The 23,251-nt window shown below is 49.2% G+C and overlaps 2 protein-coding genes across 7 annotated transcripts in view; one reads left to right on the top strand and one right to left on the bottom strand.

Moving 5' to 3' along the window:
• The first annotated feature begins 2,056 nt into the window (after positions 1-2,056).
• Positions 2,057-8,907, top strand: Cnp (2',3'-cyclic nucleotide 3' phosphodiesterase). 5 transcript variants are annotated; one of them, XM_055620263.1, is made up of 5 exons: positions 2,057-2,192; positions 3,379-4,048; positions 6,135-6,274; positions 7,455-7,719; positions 8,112-8,907. In XM_055620263.1, exons 1-5 carry the CDS (start codon positions 2,190-2,192, stop codon positions 8,219-8,221), a joined length of 1,188 nt encoding a protein of 395 aa, XP_055476238.1. In that variant the 5' UTR covers positions 2,057-2,189; the 3' UTR covers positions 8,222-8,907. The 5 variants fall into 5 exon arrangements, with proteins under 5 accessions (XP_055476238.1, XP_055476234.1, XP_055476235.1 ...); XM_055620259.1 differs by having other exon boundaries at positions 7,455-8,263; XM_055620260.1 differs by lacking the exon at positions 2,057-2,192 and adding an exon at positions 2,282-2,451 and having other exon boundaries at positions 7,455-8,263.
• A 1,027-nt stretch (positions 8,908-9,934) lies between these two features.
• The window catches only part of Dnajc7 (DnaJ heat shock protein family (Hsp40) member C7), a 36,975-nt gene continuing 23,658 nt past the window's right edge, over positions 9,935-23,251 (bottom strand). For both annotated transcript variants that reach the window (XM_055619668.1, XM_055619669.1), the window contains 9 exons: positions 20,310-20,428; positions 18,932-19,085; positions 18,427-18,591; positions 17,494-17,585; positions 12,170-12,243; positions 11,682-11,828; positions 11,346-11,498; positions 10,687-10,749; positions 9,935-10,248 (listed from right to left, as the gene is read on the bottom strand). In XM_055619668.1, the coding sequence (XP_055475643.1) occupies positions 10,211-10,248; positions 10,687-10,749; positions 11,346-11,498; positions 11,682-11,828; positions 12,170-12,243; positions 17,494-17,585; positions 18,427-18,591; positions 18,932-19,085; positions 20,310-20,428 (1,005 nt within the window). In that variant the 3' untranslated portion in view covers positions 9,935-10,210. The remainder of the gene's footprint in view (positions 10,249-10,686; positions 10,750-11,345; positions 11,499-11,681; positions 11,829-12,169; positions 12,244-17,493; positions 17,586-18,426; positions 18,592-18,931; positions 19,086-20,309; positions 20,429-23,251) is intronic.

Below are 23,251 nucleotides of genomic sequence, written 5' to 3' on the forward strand. Positions count from 1 at the left end.
TTCTCAGTAGGGACTAGTGAAAGAAATGAGAGGGGTGGGCGGAGAGGCAGGTGAGTTCTGGAGAGCCCAGAATGCTCAAAGGAGAGGAAAAGAAAGCCCTGAGAACCAAGGTATTTCTGCTTCCTTCTTGCCCACCCACTCACTTTCCCCAGGAGTTACTGTGTGGAGGGTACAAGGTACAGGGAGTAGGGCAGGGGTGTACAGAAATCACAGTAGAGGGCCAGCTCAGCTGACATCAGCTGTCACCCTGTGGGCTGACTTATCAAGCCTGTAGGCCTGGAGTGAGTGCCAGGCCCACAGGCAGACTCTCTGAGCCAAGAGTCCCGGGCTGTGCCTCCTCTGGGAAGCCTTAGGCTGCCCTGGGAATATCAGTTTCTCGAACGGCACAGAAACCCCACTGGCCGCCCAGAGCTGGTGTGTGAACATCTGACCTCAGAAAGGACCGGACCTCTGCTGAGTGGTCTAGAGTCAGGGCTGAGGATGATTTAGGCTGAGATGAAGCCAGGATTCCAGTCGAGTGAAGGGTAACTCAAAGGCAGATTACTTTGGTTCCCCGCCCCCATCACTAAGTCAAGTCCAGGATCTCCTGCTCACTAGACAAGTGTTCTGCCACCAAGCCATACCCCCAGCCCCCGGCTAACACTATTTGAAATCACGTCCTTTTAAAATTACCTTTTAATTTATTTTTGTGTGTGTTTATGTATGTACAGCTACACACCATAACATGCCTATGGCAGTTGGGGGATAACCCGAGGGGGTTGGCCCTCTCTTACCATCCAGGGCCTTGAAACCCAGCTCACGTTAACATGCTTAGCCATGTTAAACGGGCTATCTTAGCCGCGCCATAAATAGAGATGAAGGACAGGGTTTCTCTGTGTAGCCCTGGCCGTCCTGGAACTTGCTCTGTAGACCAGGCTGGCCTTGAACCCACAGGAATCCACCTGCCTTTCTGCCTCCGGAGTGCTGGCCTCAAAGGAGTGCACCACCACGACCAGCTATAGTTCAATGAAATGTTTAAAAAAGTAAAAGTGAACAGTAAGTGAAAACATATTATTTCGAGGAATATGGTGGCACGCCCGCCTAGCTTTCGAAAGCCCTGGGTGGATTCTCAGCACCAAAACAACTGGACACGATCATGGGTGCTCGACTTTCCAGCAAGTGGATCAGAAACTCAAGGTCATCCTCTGTTACATAGGGAGTTTGAACTTGGCCTGGACTATATGAGGCTCTGATCTTACAAAACAAAAAAACAAAACCTGGTTTAAGCCAATAGAAAGTCTTTACTAGCCGCCTGTGACTTTTTTTTTTTTTTTTTTTTTTTTTTTTTTTGGTTTTTCAAGACAGAGTTTCTCTGTGTAGCCTTGGCTGTCCTGGACAAACTTTGTAGACCACGCTGGTCTCGAACTCAGAGCGATACTCCTGCCTCTGCCTCTCCCCAGTGCTGGGATTGAAGGCCACCACGCCAGGTTGGGGGTTGGGGGGAGGTTAAGCGCAAAAACCACACCCAGCCAGAAGCAGACCGCGGAAGCCGAAAAGGTTAGTACATTTAGAGACTTTCCCAGAATTACGGACCTTGATGAATTAGGTCTCTGTTTTTGTTTTGGCAGGTGGTGATAAGCCTATCTAGCTGGTTTCACAGCCTGAACGGTATTTCCACCCTGTCTAGGGGCCTGTTACAAAATATTAAAGAGATCTGACTTTGCCACATGCACGGCTATACTTCAACTCATTTCATCCTAACCTGCCCGGGGACTCTACTTCCTGTTTTAAGTTAAACCTTTCTCTCAGTGAAGCACTTGGGAGACAGAGGCAGGCAGATAAGTCTCTGTGCCAAGCCACCCTGGTCTAAACAGTGAATTCCCGGACAGCCGGAGCTACGAAGTGAGTCCTTGTCTCAGAGGGGGAAATAAAAAGTTAACCTTTAACTTTTAAGAAACAAAGACGTGGCGCGGAAAGCCCAGGTGTGCCTCTGCGCTCAGCCAAGGCTCAGACCGCATCTTTCTGCACCCGGCGCTTGCGCAGAGGCCCCGGCTGACCCCGCCCCATCCCCTCGCTCCGCCTCCTGAGCTATGAAAAGGAGCCCTGCGTGGGGGTCCTGACACCCCGAGACGCCCGTGTCCCTCGCGCAGGCGGGCGGCCCCGGAGACATAGTGCCCGCAAAGGCGGTGACCGCTGTGCGCCCACTCATCATGGTGAGCGCTGCGCACGCGTGGGGACCCGGGGGCGGGAGAGAGGATAACGGAAAGCGAAAGTCCCTGAAGACGTTTGGGTAAAAGTAGCTTGCAAACGAGAACCCCAGGTTCCGGAGTTGAAGTCCAGCCTCCGGGTCCTCCAAGGCAGCCCGAAGGCAGGGGTAGCGGGGAAGCTTGGGGGAGTCTCAGTGTCTTTGGAGGAGAAATCCCGTAGCAGCGAAGAGGAAAATCGAGGCTTCCTGCCGACACCAGCTGGCAAGTGGGTCTGGGCCCGGGATAGCGCCGGAGAGTCCAGGGCCGCCGCAGAGCCCGCGCTGGGAATGGCTTCCCAAGCGACCCCTGCACAAGGCCGTAGAGAAGCCATAAGACAGCTAAATTTTGGGGGTGCACACCAACGGCGGAAGGCAGTATAGGTGACAACTGAAACTGCCCTTACTTGTTGCTTCTGTCAGAGAGGTACCGCCAACCCACAGCAAAGTGGGGGGCAGAGATCCCTGAATACAGGTGCCCTGTGCCACCTAGGCCTACAGACCAGGGAGAGGGGGACCGAGAGAGCAGAGGAGGAGGTGGCTGTGAATGAGGCTCTTTGTCTAGTGCTCCCCTGCCCTGCCCCCCCACCAGCCCTCTGTGGGACCATTGTCCCCCCGAACCCAGACAAGAGAGTATTATCCGTTGATGCCATTGTTGGGTGGAGGGAGGAGGTCTTTGGGTCACCCTCTTCTGCCCTCACCCTCCTCTGCACACTCAAGAGAGCCAGGGCAGCTGTGGCTTTGCCCATACATAGAGCCTCAGGCCTCCAGATAGGACATCCTTAAGAGGTGCCAAGAGTGTATAAATTGGGGCTGACTGAGGGTGACAGGCACTCTGAGGGGCAGCAGAGAGTGATCCTAGGAGCAGAAGAGTAAAGAGGTTGGGTAGCTTCACTGAGGTCCCCTCTACCCTACACAGCCCTGCTGTTGAAGATACTGAAGGACCTACTAGGAGAAAAAAAAAAAAAAAAAAAGCCGCCGCCGCTCCCCACTGGAGAAAGCACCCACCACCTAGCGGTGCTTTCAGTTAGGCCTAAGGATTCCTGAGCGGGCAACCGGTGCCCCTTTGGGAGAGCTAGGCTAAAGACGCGGGTTTGGTGCTTGCGGGCTGGCTTCAAGGAGCCCGGGCTGACATCTCTTCTTCCCTCCTTAAACAGAACACAAGTTTTACCCGAAAGAGCCACACATTCCTGCCCAAGGTCTTCTTCAGAAAAATGTCATCCTCAGGAGCGAAGGACAAGCCGGAGCTGCAGTTCCCCTTCCTTCAGGATGAGGACACGGTGGCCACGCTGCACGAGTGCAAGACGCTGTTCATCCTGCGTGGCCTGCCGGGCAGCGGCAAGACCACACTGGCCCGGCTCATCGCGGAGAAGTACCACAACGGCACCAAGATAGTGTCTGCCGACACCTACAAAATCGTCCCCGGCTCTCGGGCAGACTTCTCCGAGGAGTACAAGAGGCTGGACGAGAGCCTGGCTGCCTACTGCCGCCGGGACGTCAGGGTTCTTGTGCTCGATGACACCAACCATGAGCGGGAGCGACTGGACCAGCTTTTTGAAATGGCGGACCAGTACCAGTACCAGGTGCTGCTGGTGGAGCCCAAGACAGCGTGGCGACTAGACTGTGCCCAGCTCAAGGAGAAGAACCAATGGCAGCTGACGGCCGAAGACCTGAAGAAGTTGAAACCCGGGCTGGAGAAGGACTTCCTGCCACTCTACTTTGGCTGGTTCCTGACCAGGAAGAGTTCTGAGACCCTCCGGAAGGCTGGCCAGGTCTTCCTGGAGGAGCTGGGGAATCACAAGGCCTTCAAGAGGGAGCTTCGGCACTGTAGGTGGTTGCGGGGGAGGGAGGGGGCGGCTGGGTCCTTGTACTGTTTGCCTGTGTCGGAGAGCTCTTCCCCCGCCCCCCGCCCCCCCCCCCGCACCATGCCAGGCATTGGGGGCTGTTTGCTCCCAGGACTAGCCAAAAGCAAGGATTTAGAGGTAGCAGCAGGGGATGCTATGGAGAAGGCATGTCCACAAGCACCTTTCTTGCCTCCCTCTACTCCCTAGCACCATCTTTCCATCTCTTGGAGGTGGGAACACTGTGTAACTCTCACTGTAGGAAATGCCATCATATGCTCTGAGCCTTGGAGGGAGACTATGGTCCAAGGTGGTCAAAGTCATTTTAAGCAGCAGAATGTGTGTTTCCAAGCAGAATTTGAGATGGAAACCTCAGCTACAGAAAGCAGCAAGGTCGGCCGGGCATTGTGGTGCAAGCCTTTCAATCCCAGCACTCTGGAGGCGCAGGCAGGTGGATGATCTCTGTTAGTTCGAAGGCCAGCCTGGTTTACAAAGAAGGGTTCCAGGACAGCCAGGGCTACACAGAGAAACCCTGTCTTGAAAAAAAAAAATTAGTAAGGTCAACTGTTTTGACTTCCCTGTAGATGGTTCTCAGGCCTTGGGCTCTCCATGGCACCCTCATAGCATCCTGAGCTCTAGAGAACTCAGTTTCATGCCTTCCACAACATTCTCAGCACAGGGGACATGCCCAGAGTGGTTGTGAGAGTTGCCACCTGTACCTGGTTAGGATCCAGCAGGGTTCTTTACTGGCAAGGGCTGTTGGCTCCAGCGGATGGGCAGCTCTGGTGTAGGGAAGGGTTCTCAAGGCTCCCCTCCCCTCCCCCACATTGCCCCACCACCCTTCTATGCCTTTAAGTCTTTTTATTTTTTGAGACAGAGTCTTACTATGTAGCCTTCCATGGCTGGCCTGGAACTCACTATATCCATTGGGCTGGCCTGACTTGCAATAATCCCCCTTCGTCTGCCTTCCCAGTACTGGAATGAAAGGCACATACTACCTTGCCCAGCCTTCTTGAAGTAGTTTTTTAAGTCTCTCAATGTTAGCTGGTCTCAAACTTGAAAGAAACTCATTTTGCTGTTCGACTGCTCAGAGGCAAACAGCTCCTTCCTGCCCATATGAGTTCTCAGAAAGCTTATTTCTGGGCTCCTACAGCTCTACAGTACACTTCCTGTACGGAGTGAGGGGCAACCAAGAGCCGGGGCTTCCAGCCAGAGCTGGTGGTGCCGGCTTTGGCCACAAATACCAGAATTTGTTTTCTACTCAGGGTGTGGCAGGAGGCATCCTAGACAGTAACAAGACATGTTCAGAACAGAGAATCCCTTGAAGGGTTAGCCCTTGGGAACACGTAGGAAAAAGCTAGAGGCTGAACACAGGCACTAAGCTGGGCGCCTGGAAGCTGAGCTTTGACACTCTAGCCCTCTGTACCCAGGACACTTCCTGTTCTAGGCCCTTGCTTTGCTCTCCTTCTCTAAGCATGCCTGCAGACCGTGTGTAACAGTCACTCCTGGGCAAAATGGATGCTTGGCTATCTCAGAAGCCCTGAGGAATTTGGGGAGGGGGGTATGGCAACTGGAACTGTCACAGTGGACTGACAAGAGTCAACTGTGTATCCCAGATGGCCAGTAAGTGGCACTTCTCACCTTGCTCTCTCTCTCCAGGTATGATGCTGGCCTTTGGCTTGCATGGGCTAGCCCTGTGTTAGAGCTCAGACAGAGATGTAAAGATCTACACGCTGTTAAAACAGTGCAGTTAGAGTTTAAATTGTTTCCCTCTGAGCGTTGAACCCAGGACCCTATGCATGCTGGGCAAGCACCCCCAACTTCCCGTCCCCTCTTTTGAGAACTCCCGATCCTCCTGCCTCGACTTTCCCAGTGCTAAGATTACACGTACATGTCACGTTTGTGTTGCGTGTGGTCGGCACCGGGGACTCAACCCAGCTGGCAGGTGAGCAAAGCAGAGTGGAGTGCCTGAGCGTCTTCGCGATGGCCCCGTTTTCCCCTCTGGGCCTGCAGTTTCTGTGGTAGGTGCTGGTAGGCCCAGCTCCCCACCCTGACTGCCTTCTCTTCTGCAGTTGTTTCTGAGGATGAACCCAAGGAGAAGCTTGACCTAGTCAGCTACTTTGGGAAGAGACCCCCAGGCGTGCTGCACTGTACAACCAAATTCTGCGACTACGGGAAGGCCACCGGGGCAGAAGAATATGCCCAGCAGGATGTGAGTCCTCCCCAGAGACCCCCGGGGGAGGCAGGGAGAGCCAGCGGGTTAGAACAGCTTCTGGAACTGCCGCGTGGAGCAGGAATCACAGTGCCTGGAGAAGTGTGGCCCCTCCCATCTTTGGCTTACTCTCTCTTCTTTTACCCTTTCTTAGGGACTCACTAGTCCCTATGCCCCCAGGGCCTTTTCCCTCATGTTAAAGGTTCATGGACAATGCCACACAGCAGCAGGCTCCTGCTCCGGCCGCTTGAGCCCGGAGTCTCAAATGCTCAGAGTCCTGAGTTCCAGAGAGCCCTCGTCTACCTCTGAGGGAAGGATGCCCACGACTGGTGACCCACCCATTCCTGCGCACAGCACACAGCCACATCCACAACTCCAGGCACATTGCCTTCCCAGCAGCCATTCACCTGCTTGCTTACGGCCAATCTCCTGGAACTAAGCCAGGAGTTTGTAACTTTGTGTCCTCAAAGCCTAGTCCATTGGGATGGGTGAATGTAAATAGTTGCTCCTTCCTGTTGTCCACTTAGTAACGCTTACTAATTACCTGTCACACAGCACTGTTGGAACCGAAGCCCATCAACAAAAAAGGCTTCACAGTTGGGTCAGATGATCTTAGGAAAGGGAGTCAGGTGCGGCCAGAGGTATAATCAGATGTAAACCAGGTGTGTTGAGTGGAGCGAGCCTTGGAGTAACAGCGGTAGCTGATCCAGGCTTTGTTAATCCTGTTTGCTGGGAGGTCACCCCTTTCATACAAGTGAATAGTCAAGGCAGAGAGGCTAACAGCACACCCAAGAGCCTTGGGCTTAATAATGGGGTTTGTGTGTGGTACCTCTCTGAAAGCCTTTTTCCAACATTAGCTTGAGTGCCTTTTGCTGTGTTATTTGTTTGATCTGACTTTAAGACCCCTGCTCAGCACGGTGGTGGTGGTGCATGCCTTTAATGCCAGCACTTGGGAGGCCAAGCAGGGGGGATCTCTGAGTTCGAGGCCAACCTGATCTACAGAGTGAGTTCCAGGACAACCAGGTTACACAGAGTAACCCCGTCTCGAAAAACAAAACCAAAAAAGACCCCTACACAGCCGCACTCACCTTTTCCTCGGCGGGGGGGGGGGGGGGGGGGGGGAGGGACGGGACCCAACTTTGCCAGCTGTTCCTCTAACTCGGGGCCCCTCCTTCCCCAGGTGGTGAAGAGATCTTACAGCAAGGCCTTCAAACTGTCCATCTCCGCCCTCTTTGTGACACCCAAGACGGCTGGGGCCCAGGTGGTGCTGAACGAGCAGGAGCTGTTGCTGTGGCCGAGTGACTTGGACAAGCCGTCGTCCTCCGAGAGCCTGCCCCCGGGGAGCCGAGCTCACATCACCCTAGGTTGTGCAGCTGATGTGCAGCCAGTGCAGACAGGCCTTGACCTCTTAGAGATTTTGCAGCAGGTGAAGGGTGGCAGCCAAGGTGAGGAGGTGGGTGAGCTCTCCCGGGGCAAGCTCTACTCCCTGGGCAAAGGGCGCTGGATGCTGAGCTTGGCTAAGAAGATGGAGGTCAAGGCCATCTTCACGGGGTACTATGGGAAGGGCAAACCTGTGCCCATACATGGCAGCCGGAAGGGGGGTGCCATGCAGATTTGTACCATAATCTGAGGGTTCACACCACTGTACCCCTTTTGCTCTTTAGAAGGGAGAGGGGTGGACAGGGCAACATGCCTTCCACTTGATTTTTAAGATTTTTTGTTTGTTTTTTTTTTTTTTACCCATAGCTAACCTACCTGTAACCTTTTAAGAATCTGTAAAATAACTGCCAGTCCCTTCCTGCCCACTCTTCCCCTTAACACTCATCTCTCAACACAGGCGGGTGGGCAGAGGAAGACGCCATTCAGGAACCTGGACCAGAGGTGACAATAAAAGGCTGGGTCATTGGGCCTGGAGCCACATCTGCCCCATGTCCAGGGACCAGTTAACCCTCCCTTAGGCCCTGCCCCATGCCCATCCAGAGCTGGGCACACCTCAGAGCTGCACACATCATGCTAGGGACAGTGTTACTGCCACAGGAAAACAGTGGTAGCTTTGACAGGAGTCTGATCCTTGGTGCCAGTCTTAATCACTATAGCCCCTGGGAAAGCCTGGGCTATTTACTGGGACGTGAAAGGGGTTTAAACCTCTGGCCTTTGGCCTTTCCTAAGTCCCTATCCACCTCCTTCACACTGTAACTGTGTTAACAGTGTGATCACTAGGGGAGAAAGTGGAATCATCAGAAGCCGCATCTCTGGCTTCCCTCTGGCCACCTGCCCTTCACAGTTCCATGTCTCTGCTCTGCGGACAGACTGAGGTCAGAGAGATGGCCTGAGAAGCCAGCTCTGCTTTCTGCCCAGCCCATCCTGCCTCCATGGTGCCTCTGGGCCTCCTCTAAAGGAGGGTGGTGGGTACCAAGAGCCAATGGAGGGGACCCTGAGCTGTCAAGCATAAGCCCAGCTCACCGGGGGAGTCTGAACGTGCTCACGTGCTGTGGTCCCTGGAGCACCTCTGCCTTCTGCTCAGTAACAGGACCTTGCTAATTGGGTTGTCACCCAAGTATCTGGGATTTATGTGCCTACCCTGGTTTTGTCCACCTCAGCGACTGATACTGAAATAAATCATGTTAATCCCAGCTGTGTGCTGTGCAGTGACTCTTGGCCTTCCACTTCCAGTTCAGTCTTCCCTGGGGCTAGGGCTGGGTTACATTAAGACTAGCTTTGTCCCACAGCTTGGGGCCATCGGTCCTGTCTCCCTTCTGCTGGCTGGACACAGCTGTGATGAGGCCGGGCAGCGGAACAGTGTTGGCTTTCATGAAATGGGAAGGAGAGGCTAGCTTCAGGCTCACACAGAAGGTGGGGGTTGGCTGGGAGCCAGGAACGCAGAGCACAAAGCCTTTATCTCACAGCTAAGGCAACTACATGCAGGTGGCCTTGCCCCAGAGACCTTGCAGCAGGGCCCAGAGTTCCCAGTGTGGGCTTTGCAGGGTCTCTGGGGAAGGCCACCTTAAGTCGCTGCTCCTCAAATGTAGGAGAGGCTCTACAGCAGCCCCTCTGTGCTCACAGGGCCTTGACAGCTAAGTATGCCCAGGTCTAACCATTCCGCCACTCTGGTTCAAGGCCTCTCTCACTCCCTGGCTATCTGTGCCGTCAGCTCTGCAGTCCAGCTTCAAAGTCTGGCTAAAAGCTCACATGTCTGCACAGAACAGTGACTTGCCTGAGCAGTGTGATAGGGCTACAGATTCCTTTTCCATTTTGCCTCATATAAGCAGGAACAGACCAGTCTGGTATTCACACAGAATGCAGTTTCCAACAGCGTGAACCTTTAAAGCCAGCAAAGGGCCGAGACCTGGAGCTGCCTGACACACTTTGAAAGAGCCTGGAGGTCAGGAACAGAATTTTGTTCTCATGTCCATGTCCCTCTAACCTACAGTGTCATTAAGAACTGTAGGAGCAGGACAGTGTGACGGCTCATACTGTAATCCCAGCACTGGAGAGAGCTGAGGGAGGAGGACTGCCCTGAGCTCCAGGACAGCCTGAGTTCACGTAGTGAGACCATCAAAAACAAACAACAACAACAAAATAACCCCCACCCCAAATCAGGTGCCTATGCTCCTGGATTAACTTCAGATACAGAACAGTTGCCAAAGCCAGGGACCAAAAAACGTTCAAAACATTTTATTCTTTTTCTTTTTTAATAAAGTTAAACAATACAACAAAAATTCACAAGCTGCCTTCCTGTCTACCCCTGGCTTCCCTCCCTCCCCAGTCCTCAGCACTGGCTCCCTTTCCTTCACCCCTCATACAGACACAGGGCACCCAACTGAGAAAATGAAACTGCTCTAAGCACACGGGGACATGATGGAGGAGTGAACTGTCCACATTCATGGTGAAACTGAGCAAGTCTGCATTTTCTGGGTTTTGAGTGGTTGCCCTTCATTAGCCAAACTGAAAAAAGAAATTCCCTGGGCCAGATGCTGAAAGGGAAAAGAAAGGCTTGTTAGTTGGCTCTGTGGATTTGCTTAGGAAAACTATTGTCATTATAGACATCTTCAAGGGCAGCTTAATCCAAACAGAGACTCCAAGGGTATCAAACAATCTAAGCCTTGAGTGCAAGGCCAGTACCCTGCTACTAGGCTGGAGTGCATTTGTGTGTAGCTTCTGGGCACCTCTGCTCTTGAGGACAGGGCTCAATACTGAGGGGCTTGGTGACACTTCTTTGACCCTGCCAAGTGCACTGAGAATGGTCCAGGCAAAATAAGCCTAGGAGCCTCTTCAACCACACTAGAGCAGACACATGTCCTGTTAACTAAGGATCCTGTTGTGTCTACTCAAACTTCCCAGGAGCTCTCTGAGTGAGGGGGTCAGTGCTGGTTCGTCACCTGGGAACTCTCAAGAGCAGCATGCATACCCACCTTCAAAGCTGAAGCCCCCAGGACCACCAAAGAATGCCTTGAAGATGTTGTTTGCATCAAAATCTGTTGAGAAGTATGGAAGGAACAAAAAATAAGGGGAAATCAGAAGGGCCTGAGGACCCAGACGCTGGAAGAACTCTGAGTATCACTTCCCTTTTCCATCCTATCACCCTAGATGTTAACATCTTCCTGCCACCCTCCCAGGCAGAACCTGCTACTCCACCCTGCTCCTGGCATATGTTCCCTCCAAGAGTAGACATGACGGAAAGATTCCTCTGCCTCAACCTACTCTGTGTGCTGTCTCCTTACCTAGGAATATTATTTGCACTAGGCTGCCTTCTTATAATGCTGGGGCTACTATTGAGAAGGCTCAACTTTGTCACTTCAGTGCTCCAAAATCAATGCAGCAGCCCTGGGGGTCCTGACCCTGGAACTAGCGCTGCACTGGTTCCCTCCGCAGCAGTTCTGATGGCTCCTGCCCCAGCTCATCTTTTCTGGCTTATGTCCCTGGCTGACCACCTACAGACCTCCCCTATGGAGTGCCCCAGCCCAGCTGCCCAGAGGTAGAAGCTTTGGTAACCACAACAGGAGCTTCTCTGGTGCCTTAAAAAAACGTTTTACAGGGACCATCTTTACTCCAGGTGCCCAAACCAACTCACCGCCCATATTCATGCCCTCCTCATCCAGGTCCTGCCCACTGTCATAACGGGTTTTTTTCTTGGGATCAGAGAGGATCGTAAAGGCCTCTCCCACCTCCTTGAACTTCTTCTCCTCCTCCTTTTGAACCTCAGCACTGGCCCCACTGTGCCGATCTAGAGGGGGATTAAGTGAAAGCAGGGACATGGAAAAACAGAGTCTGTTTATGTCCAAGTTTGGGATGTGGCACCTCCCACAATCTGTAGGACAGGGAGCTCAGCACTGCCTTTTCCCGCAGAGGAGCAAGCCTCCTGGGTGCCCAGTGAATCTGCCCCGTGGGTTCCTGCTGCAACATTCACCTGGATGGTGCATCAAGGCCCGTTTGCGGTAAGCTTTCTTGATCTCGTCCTCAGAGGCATTCTTGTCAACTCCTAGGATCTTATAGTAATCTTTCCTCTTGCTCTTCTTCAGCTCCAGCTGTGCATTCTTAAGGAGCTGCTTGTGTTCTGGAGGGAGACAGGTGCCATCAGCAGACAGCTCTGACTGCTTCCCTGGCTGGTTCCCAGCCCAGCTGCTCAGAGGCTAGAAACTTCGGTAACCACAACAGGAGCTTTTTTGGTGCTTTCTTCCGAACACAGAGGAAGTGAAATTAACAGAGAGGAGCTAGAACCAGAACACAGGTGCCTGAGCCCCCACCAGGAGCCCTATTGGCTGCTTTTAGGCTAGCGACCACATAACTTCCAGGCATATTCTAAGCGCTAGCTACCTCAAATAACCCAGTTTAGTTTTAGCACCAAAGAAACCACAGCCCCTCGAGAGGCGAGTCTGATGGCCCTCTGTTCCATACCTTTTGTTTTCTCCGTCTGATACACTTTTTCATAGTCCCGCACAGCTTCTTCATACTGCTCTGTGTCCATGTAACTGAGAAGGAAGTACAGGGTAACACAGCACTCAGACACAAATAGCAACGGCCTGTGGGACCTTCTAGGGAGAAGGCATGGCTCAAGCACGCGATACACACTTTCGGTAGGATGCTTCATCAAACAGTAGAATCCCCTATCTAAAAATGAAGTGACTCTTAGCTCCTCAAGGTAAAGAAGCCTGGTGGCACTTGCACCCAGCTACTAATCCCCTGTTCTAAGCAGGCAGTGGCAAAGGAGAAGCTCTTGGTGACCCAGTACTGCCCATCGCCTGGGCTGCCTAGGAAAGGCAACGTCAAAGTGCCTAATTGACTGCCCTGGACTGAAACACAAGAGAAAAATGACCATGTGAGACAGACTGCTGTGAAAGAGCTTTGAAATCTTCAGTGCCACAAACATGCAGGGCCAGCTCCAACCCAGGCTACAAGTGGGGTTAGTTGAGCCACTAAAAGGATCAAGGTCAGGGTGGAAGCTGCTGGCAAATGCTCCGACTAAGATCAATCGATCTCAGAGGGAGAGGTGAGATAGAAGAAGGGACTCTCTCAAACACAGTCTAGCTTCTATTTCAGGAGCACAAAAGCAAAGAACGGTCGCCAGGCTAAAATGGAGAACTGAACCCAACAGGAAGAGTACCAGGATTTTGAAAGTATTGTTTCCTACAGTAAGTGGTATTGTCATGACCTAATGGCACCAAGTCTGTCCTCTCCATCTAACACCTCAACATCTGCTAAGAACGGAAAGAGCCCACATGGTGCACCTCCGCACACCAGTCAATCAGCTGATACTTCCATCATGCTAGCCCATCTTTACACACATTGGCTTTGGAGACCGGGGCAGGAAGACTGTCACCAATGTGGCTGGCCAAAGACAAGTTTGACATCTTAGGCATCTCCGAATTTCTGGAAGCACACCCATCTATGATTTATACAAAACAAAACAAAAAAAACCCAATCCCAGTGTCTAGCCAGGGTGTGATGGTGCATCACCTTTAATCCTAGCACTCAGGAGGACCTCTGAGTTCGAGGACACCCTGTTTGACACGGTAAGACCCTGTTTCAATAAAACCAAACCAAATAAAACAAAAGCAAAAACCGCAATGCCCTACAGACACACGGTACTAGGAACATAGACAACCAATTCACAGGATGAAGTCTCAGATAATTTTAGGTATAATAATTTAATACACACTGCCGGGAGATAGTGGCCCACACCTTTAATCTCACCATTAGGGAGGCAGAGTCAGGTGGATCTCTGACTTCAAGACCAGCCTGGTCTACAGAGTGAGTTCTAAAACAGCCAAGGCTACACAAAGAGCCTGTCTTGAAAAACAAAAAACAAACGAAAAACCTCAGATACATGAGTAACCCTGACATGATTTCTAGGCCTTTGCATAATGTATTAAAAAAGTAGCATGACAATGACTTGCATTCTTTTGTTATTTTCTGAGACAAGGTCTTTCTTATTCTGTAGCCTAGGCTGGACTGGAACTTACTATGTAGCCCAATCTGCCCTGAACTGGCAATGATCCTACCTTAGCCTCCCAGGTATTGGGATTATAGATATGAGTTGCCCAGCAGGATCTGTTATTTTATACTTTTTAAAACCCAAAAATATCCTTCCAGGTCTCTTAAATGTTGAAGACAGAAAAATAAGGCTTTAAGAGAGACATGAAGAACTCTAACTTGTGGCAAACATTTGTCATCTGCCAAAATTTAAGGCTGAGTTGAGCCAAGCTGTAAAGTGGTCAGGCCTCTAGAAAGGCTAAAGCTAACTGCTCAGGTGGTTCGGCAGTTCACCTGCTCCAGGGGACTGTTACTACATTCTCAGCTAACTATGCCAAGTATCCACTGTTCCCCACTGGGGTGGAATTTCAGAGGCAAAGCCACCCAAGGGCAGTTCTATCCTTAACACAAAAAGCAATTTCTGATTTTATTTTATTTTTTTACTGTAAACACACATACATATAAACAAAATCATCTAACTCCATTGTCCCCTGGCAAATTAAGGATGTACTACTTTTCCTTTATCTGTTCTCATGGTGCAGAACATCAGGATAGTCGGCACTATAGGATTCTACTCTTTTACTGTTAGAGAAAATTGCAAGGCACATTATCTAGACAGTCTCATTTATTCAGGCTGGCCTTGAATTTTTTCCCCCTTTTCTTTTCTTTTTGTTTTTGAGACAGGGTTTCTCTGTGCAGCTCTAACTGTCCTGGAACTCTCTCTGTAGACCAGGCTGGCCTCAAACTCAAGAGATCTGCTTGCCTCTGCCTCCGCCTCCCAAGTGTTGGAGTTAAATGCATGTGCCACCACCATCACTAACTGGCAAACTTGTGAATTTTCAAGTTATTTTAAAAATATTTTTACTGGGGCTGGGAAGATGGTTCAGTGGTTAGGAGCTCTTCTAGAGGACTTGCATGGCAGCTCATACCTGTCTGTGACTCCAATTACAGGGGACCCTGCACCTTTACAAAGACACACATGTAGACAAAACACCAATGCACATAAAACAAAAAAAAACAAAACATTTACTGACTGGGCAGTGGTGACACACCTTTAATCCCAGCACTCAGGAGGCAGAGCATGGAGATCTCTGGGTGTGAGGCCAGCCTAACCAACAGAGTTCTAAGACAGCTAGGGCTACACAGAGAAACCCTCTCAAAAAACAGAAACCAACAAAATACATTTACTGTGTGTGTAGGTCAGAGTTGATAACTCTCAAAGTCAGTTCTCTCCTTCCCCTTTGTTGGTCTTGTGGATGGAGTTCAGGTTGTCCAGCTTGGCGGCAGACTCCTTTACCCAAGCAGCCAACATCTCTCTAGCTAGCCTTGAACTTTTGATCCTCTTGCCTTCACCTCCTGAGTGTTGGGATATAGGCATGTGACAGCAAGCCCAATTTATAGAGTGCCAGGAACTGAATCCAGGACTCTATGCATACTAGGCCAGCACCCTACCACTTCCTATTCTCTTTTTGGGGTAAAAGAGCAGGGAGATATTAGAGGCAGGGCCTCACACATGCTAGTCAGGTTCTAAACAACTAAGCGACACACCAGCCTAAACTTGTGTTTCTGCTGACAGTGGGGTGATGACGATGGAACAAATGAGGGCTTGTCTCTTAGAACTGATAATACAATTCACATATGTTTTCACTGGACAGACTTGAGTGGATGATTATCCACTTAATTTTATGAAAAACAACAACAACAACAACAACAACAAAACATATATACTAGCAACTTCTATATATATATTTTTTTCTTTTCAAGATAGGGTTTTTCTGTGTAGCCTTGCCTGTCCTGGACTTTTCTAGAGTAGGCTGGCCTCAAACTCAGAGAGATCCAGCTACCCCTGTCTCCCCAAGTGCTGGGATTACAGGCATGTGCCACTGCACCCGGCTTAGTTTTTATACCTTAATGGTGAGAATCTGAGGGATTCTGTACTGCTCATCAGGGTTTCTGGCTCAAACATTAGTAGCAGTGCTTGTCCTTTAGACTTCACAGTTGATAATTAGGAATAAAATGGGCATTGGAAGAATGATGACCAAGAACTTAATTTTCCTTTAGGATCTTTAAAACTAGTCCCACCACCCCAGGGCTGAAATGGGAAAAACAACTCCATAGGGCTAGGGATGTAGATCAGCTTGGGTAGTGCTTTCCTAGCATGTATGAAAACACATAGCACTTGGGAGAGGTGGGGGCAGGAGAACCAGAAGTTCAATCTTGCTATATACATAGTAAGTTTAAGGCCAGCCCAGCCAATCTTAAAGCAACAAAACCAAAATCAGGAAGTTTTTTGCTTAGAGAGTAGGAGAAAATGAAACGACTTTTTTTTTTTTTTTTTTTTTTTGGTTCACTGTGCCAGGTCTTAAAGTCAGAGCTGTGGTGTGCAAATGTTTCTGTGGGAATGCAGGCTGACACACACCAATCAACACATACGGAGGTGAGAGGACAACCTTGAATATTGGTCATCATCTTCCACTTGAGACAGTGTCTTTTGTTTATTTTTTTTTTTTAAACCACTGTATAATATGCCAGCATAGCTGGCCTGAGAGCTGCTGGAGATTCTCCTGTATTCCCTCCATCTCACTGTAGAAGAAGTGTTGGAATTACAGACATCTGAATTTATGTGGGTTCTGGAGATCTGATCTCAGGTCCCTACTGGGCTGGCGTCTCCACACCCATGTTCTGTTTTTTTTTTTTTTTTTTTTTTTTCTTTTCTTTTTTTGACAAAGTCTTAGTCTGTAGACCAGGCTGGTGTAGCCCAAACTGGCCTCACACTAATGGTGACTCTTCTGCCACAACCTCTCAAGTGCTAGATTTACAGGCACATGCCACCAACCTAGCCCAGAAGAAACAATTTTGAGAGGTTTATTCTAGCCCTTAGTATTGTTCATCTGAAGAAAATTCTCTGGAAGATGGATTCAAGAGAAAATGAGCAAAAAGAGGGGCTGGAGAGATGGCTCAGAGGTTAAAAGCACTGTCTGCTCTTCCAAAGGTCCCGAGTTCAATTGCCAGCAACCACACGGTGGCTCACTACCATCTATAATGAGATCTGGTGCCCTCTTCTGGACTGCAGACAGAATACTGTATAAATCTTAAAAAAAGAAAAGAAAAAAAAAAAACAAAAAGACTGGGGAGTACCTGGCATCCCAGGGCAAATATGGGCAGGCGTGATCCTTGCCACAGAGTCCACTGCACTTGGATACCCAGCATCTACTATTTACCCTGAGTGTCTATCAAGAGTTTTCAAGAGTTTCCTGTATAGCCACACCACTGAGGCAAGTGAAGCTGTACTTTCCCTACCATGACAAACAGAGCAGGTACAGCTCAACTGTCCCTAAAACCACTTACTTCTTTCTTCTTCCAAGCACCATCCATCCATTCAACAAACCACTTATGGGGTGAGCACTGATGTGCCAAGCACTGTGCCAAGTTAGAGCGGAAGTGAACAACACAAATAAACTCTCCATAGGAAATGGATTTGCATGTTAACAAAAAGAGTTTGGGTCAGGCATCAGAGACACTTACTGACCGTGAGGGCGTTAGACACAGGCATGGGAGACTGAGGGAGCGTGTGCAATCTCCTCCGCTGGAGGTCTATAAAGATAGTCTAGGGCTGGAACAATCCCACCTAGAGGCAGGGGGAAGGACCAAATGACCTCACAACATCCCTGGGTCTGTTTATCAATCACAACGCAATTCCCTTAATTAACCAGCGGCAGCCCCGCCCCCACCCCCCGCGTGGCACTCACCACTGAGCTCTTCTCAGGTAGGCTTTTACGTAGGTGTTGTCAAGCTTCACTGCGTTTGTGCAGTCCTCTATGGCGTCTTCTAGTTTCCTAAGCTTCAGGAGAGAGCGTGCAATCATACTTCACATGGCCACAGATACTGTGAACACGGCTAGATCCCTGTCCTATTACACTCTTGTTCATGGTCACTGGGAAGTCAGAGGGCTAAGGACACCGAATTCCAAACTGGTTTCTTGATGATAAAGGCCACATGGTTACTGATAAAGCACCACTAACTCTAACACCTGTAGTGTTAGTGCCTAACCAAAACAATATAGGTGGTTCCCACCTTCCATGGGTCCCTCCATGGGCCAACTTCAGGGACCAGAATGACTGCAATTTTTAACTACTAAACTTCTATAAGAGCAGAAGCCTAATCCTTCTTATGGTGCACAGGACCACAGGTAGACTATGGTCTTTTTTTTTTTTTCTTGAGACAGGGCTTCTCTGTGTAGCCTTGGCTGTCCTGGAACTCACTGTATAGACTATGCTGACCTCAAACTCACAGAGATCCGCCTGCCTCTGTCTCCTAAGTGCTGGGACTAAAGGTGTGCGCCGCCACCACCTGGCGACTATGGTTATTGTTAACACGGCCAATTTCCACTATCTCACTCCTGAAAAATAAAGATTCTTGCTCAAATGAAAAGAAACCACACCACTTGTTCAAATGGCACAGATCCATTAGCTGCTCTGGAAAGAGGAAAGAGACACCTGGGGAAGAACAGGAGGGGCTGGCCTGCAAACCGCCTCTTGAGATCTCAACACTACAAAATAAAGGTAAGCTTGCTTTTCAGAAGCTCGTTCCTTACAGGATGAGAGCCAACTTTTCGTTTATCTGGCATATTCCTGATGAGCAGATCTGCCAAGGCCTCCGGACAGCGCATGTCAAGTGCTCACCTTGGAGTTAACCGTACCCCGATTACAGTAGAGTTTAGCGTTTGTTTTTATGTTGTTGGGATCTATCCCCAAGGCTTCTGTGTACAGTTCATAAGCTAGCTTGTAATTTCCTTCCTTAAATGCTTTATTCCCGTCTTCTTTCTTGGCTTTAAGGGCTTTGGCATTCTAGAGAAAAGCAAGGGATGGTCAGTTCAATCCATAAAGCCTCAGCTCACCCAACAGTGAGGACTATTCTCAATTTCTTCAATCCCAGCAGCCTGGCAGGACACAGCCCCAGCCCCCAACTACTCAGGGATATTTTTAACAAACTGCCAACTGAAGTTGTCACCTCTAGCCAGCTTCTTTATTCTCCTCTCCTCCCACTCTGCTACTAAGGATGGATACCAGGGCCCCAGGCATGATAGATATCCTCCCACTGAGCCCTAGCCTCACTGATAACTTAAGATTTGAAAGGGAGTTTTATTCCCACTCTCAAGGTTTTCAGGTCACCATGCCTAGAACTTACTCTACAAGCAACATAAGCCTTCTCGTGGTCAGGAGCCATCCTGAGAGCCTGTACGAAAAACTGAACTGCTTTCTCAATACAATCTTCATAGTAAAGGCAAAGGCCACGCACATATAGAGCGTCAGCATTGGTGGAATCCATTCGTAAAATGTCACTGTAATGAAAAGGACACACTCAGCTGTGGTTTAGAACATCCTTACCATTCCAACCATCTGTGCAGTCAGACTGTTCCTCGGTCAGGGCTGCCATATTCAAAGTTCACCCATAGGTGAACAGATTCCCAAGAATTACTCCCAAACCTTGTTAAAATAAAAGACGTGTATTTACCTTTAATAAATTTTTCTTTCTTCATTTTCCCCATCCCCAGCAGTACTGAGGATTAAATCCAGGGCCTAGTACATGATGGGCAAGCACTTTACTGCTGAGCCCAACCTCTCTCTCCTACAGTCCCACTAATATATTTATCTCATAATCTTTTTCTTTCTTTCAACTTTTTTGTTTGTTTGTTTTAGACAGGGTTTCTCTGTGTAGCCCTAGATGTCCCAGAACTCCCTCTGTAGATCAGCCTGGCCTAAAACTCGCAGAAAGCCACCCGCCTCTGCCTTCTGAGGGCTGGAACTGACGGTGTGTGCCACCGAGCAGGAGCTGGTTTTCAATGCGTAGTGGTGGTGGCGCACACCTTTGACCCCGCCGTGTTGTGTTGACGGGTGGCGGCAACGGGGACTGACCTGAAGGCTTGGTGCAAGCTAAGCAGTTCTACCGACGAGACACACAACACGCCAGAACTCCTATTGCCTTCCTGCCTCCTCTACAGTACTGAGGCTAACCCTGCCACTGGACCATGTACATAAAATGTGATTTACACCAACTCAGCTATTATCTCTGGGCAGAGGACAGAGCTGAGCAGTTGCAATAGAGACCTGTGACCTACAGAGGATAAAATAGTTACTTTATGGATAAAATTTTCTGGAGTAGAAAGGACTGCATTCAAACAAAGAAACCCAGTGAGACTGCTCACTGGCAAAGAGCATCTGCTGCCAAGCCTGACCACCTAAATTCAACCGCCAAAACCTTCCACAGGGTGGACGAAGAAAACCAACTCCCAAAGAGTTGTCTTTTTGTCTAGGTGTGTGTGTGAAAATAAGGGTTACATCAAACTCACATACTCATTAAGTTCTTTCACGTACTGCTCGAGCACCTGCCACACCACCACACCCTACCTTGTGGGTCTTGGAACTAATGTGGTTTACCCTTTGGCTTTAAGCTCCAGGAAAGCCCAAGCAACGCTGATCCACTCACAGCTCCCATGTAGAGAGCAGCACGCCAGCACCCTGCAGTCTACTCCGCACCTCAGTGATGAACAGGCCAGGCTGCATACCTGGCCACAAACTGTGCTTCTGGGTATCGGCCCAGCATTGCTAAACATTCTGCTTTGAGGATTTTGAAGCGATGGCAGGCAGGGGCAAACTCCAGGGCACGGTCCATGCAGAAAACAACCTAAGGGAAGAGAAAAGCAGGTAAGCCAGCAATGTCTTCACTTGAGTTTGGTCACAACAGACTGACTCAAAGCTCGGAGACATTACCTAGGCTCACTGCTCACTGGTAAGAATATCAAAGTTTATACACATTCATTTAACACAAACCCTGAGATGAGAACAGCAGAGTCCTGATGACAGTAACACAAAGTAATCAGCACACGGAATTAGTTACCTTTTTAATGACAGCATTACCTTTATTTCAGTGATGAGAAGACTACGGAATAGAGAGCCAAGCAAGGCTCTCGGCCACCCAAGTTCCATCTTAAATATAGACTTTTGAGCCTCTAACCTTAACCAAGTAAGCAGCCTCCATGGTGAAGCCACAGTGACTCTGATCAACACTCGTATTCTTTCTGCAAACACTGTTAGTTACTACTTTCATTATTTGTTAGGCTTAACCTGTTAACTGACACAAGAATGGCAAAAATCACCTGGCACAGAATCAGTGCTGCACACATTACAGAAACTGCTGTTTCTTCTTTTCCTGTGACAACAGCTTCACATACTTAAAAGATAGGAGGAAGGAGATGAGCCTGGAGAGAGAGCTCAGCAGTTATGAGCACTTAACCAAGAGAGAACTGGCTGTTCTTCCAGAAGACAGAACCCACATGGTGGCTCACAACTGTCTATAACTTCAGTCCCAAGGGATCCAACGCTCTCTTCTGGCCCATATGGGTTCCAGGCATGCATACAGCGCACAGACATACATGGAGGCAAAACATTCATACACATAAATACATTTTTGGAAAACATTAAAAAAAAAAAAAAACACAAAAGTTTTACTGTGTAGATGGCCTGTAACTCACCATGTAGTCCAGGCTGGCTTTGAATTCACAGAGATTTCCATGCTTTCTGCCTCCTGGGTGCTGGGATTACAGCAATGTGCTACCCCATCCATCGACTTTCACATCTTACTACTGAGTTGGCACACTCACTGCAGTGAAAAAGCCCATCTAAAAGGGTTCTCATGGCTGTCACACTCCCACTCCCACCAGGCTGCTACATGTAAATCCCAAGCCCAGTGACTCACACATACCTACCAAAGCTGCAGTGAGTTCACTCTTTCAGTCAAACATGGGTTTCCATGAATTCCTTTCTTTTTCTCACAACTTTGTTCTCTGAACTTTCATTTCTTATTTAGCTGCTATTTCTGGCATATCCTCACTAAATCACATTCTCCCTAAGAATTATGGACCAAAGGAGAAATCTGAAATTAAGGGACAACCCCTTCCTCTAAGACTCTGAATATGAATTCTAAAAGCAAGGAAAAATAACCTTCATCAGTGTAGACTGATATAATGGCATACTCCGTAACACTAAAATAGAAATGTTCATGTACTACTGTGAAAATTCTTCCAAAATTAAATATCTGTGTTTGATGTACATACAACACGGTACAAGGTGGAAGCTACACCAGCAGTGGAAAGGAGCTGGAACACAGCTCAGAGGCAGAGCTCTTGCCTAGCATGCCTGGGGATTGGGAGCAGAGCGAGAAGAGTAAAAAGTAGAGGAGAGGGCCTGTTTGAAGGGACACTCATTACGAATTTTTTTTCATACTTTTTAGCTTTTGCAGCATGAAGACCTATTCAAAAATTGAGATAAAAAACAGATGGTTGCTGTGGCAAGCAGATCTCTGAGTTCAAGGCCAGCCTGGTCTACATAATTCCAGAACAGTCAGTGCTACACCGACCCTGTCTCAAAAGAGAAAAGCCCACAAGCAAGAAAGTAAGCACCAGGATGTTCACCGATACTTTTTGTGCTGCCAACACAGAAGTGACAAGATGGCACTCCCTTGGTGGCGCAGGTCACTGGAAGTTCCAAGGACAGTACTGACAACTGAGGTATCATGTAGGAGGAGCTGGAGTGCCGATTTCTTCATATGGAGAAAGAATGAGAAGGGGAGGAAAAAGCTAGCCACCATTTCAGCAGCCACACCCTCTGGCCGCACAAGGACAACGTTCTATACGGAGCCAGCCCTGCTCATCGAGAGGAGCATCGGCTGGAGGCTCCGTGCTACACTTCCCACCCCCCATCGTGTCCCCAGTAGGGACAGCTGCAGGCAAAGAAGATCTTTGTTCCTTCCAAGTTCATCTGCTTCCCCTGCCAGGATCATAATCCTTCATTTGTGACATCACCATTAGCTACAGTGGGGGGGCTGGGGTGTTAGAAACAGAGGACTCTGTCACAAACTCAGGGTTCTGGCTCCAGAGTGGGGAAGAGAGAAAAGAAACCCAAAAGACTGCTTTTCAAGACAAAGCTTTTGCCTATGTGAGCCTCAGAAAAAAAAAAACAAAAAACGTGACAGTAGTTAGAACTGCTCTCCAAATATATGTGCGTACGCGCGCGCACACACACACACACACACACACACACACACACACACACACACACGCATGAACCAAATCACAAAGACACTATGATTACCAAAACCAACGGACAGAAGGATGACATTAATGTTGGGATTCTGCAGAAGCTAGTGAGATACACTTATTGCCAAATAAGAGCCTTCACAGTACAAGAGTGAAGAAGGATGCTTACCTGTTTCTAAAGACATTTGCTGAACACCTACTACTGAAAGCCCTGAGCAAATTCCTATATATGATGCAACAACTCCCACTCTTGGACTGAAACACTTTATCAAAGGGAACCAAAAAAAAAAAAAAATCCCCGATTAGGATTTTTGATCTCTGCTAGCCTACTTCCTGCTTTGATTCCTTAGTGAAAGCCAGTTCTCACCACCATCTAAGAAATGGGGGATCTATACTTAGGGTTTAACACCAAG

Source organism: Psammomys obesus, unplaced genomic scaffold (genome assembly GCF_907164565.1).
Source record: "Psammomys obesus unplaced genomic scaffold, mPsaObe1.curated_primary_1811, whole genome shotgun sequence".
In the NCBI taxonomy this organism is placed as follows: domain Eukaryota; kingdom Metazoa; phylum Chordata; class Mammalia; order Rodentia; family Muridae; genus Psammomys; species Psammomys obesus.

What these genes read in the sequence shown, in the direction of transcription:
- Cnp (XM_055620259.1), top strand. An exon ending in CAAGAGGGAGCTTCGGCACT is followed by an intron (nt 4,049 to 6,134) that starts GTAGGTGGTTGC and finishes TCTCTTCTGCAG; the next exon opens with TTGTTTCTGAGGATGAACCC. An exon ending in AAGAATATGCCCAGCAGGAT is followed by an intron (nt 6,275 to 7,454) that starts GTGAGTCCTCCC and finishes CTCCTTCCCCAG; the next exon opens with GTGGTGAAGAGATCTTACAG.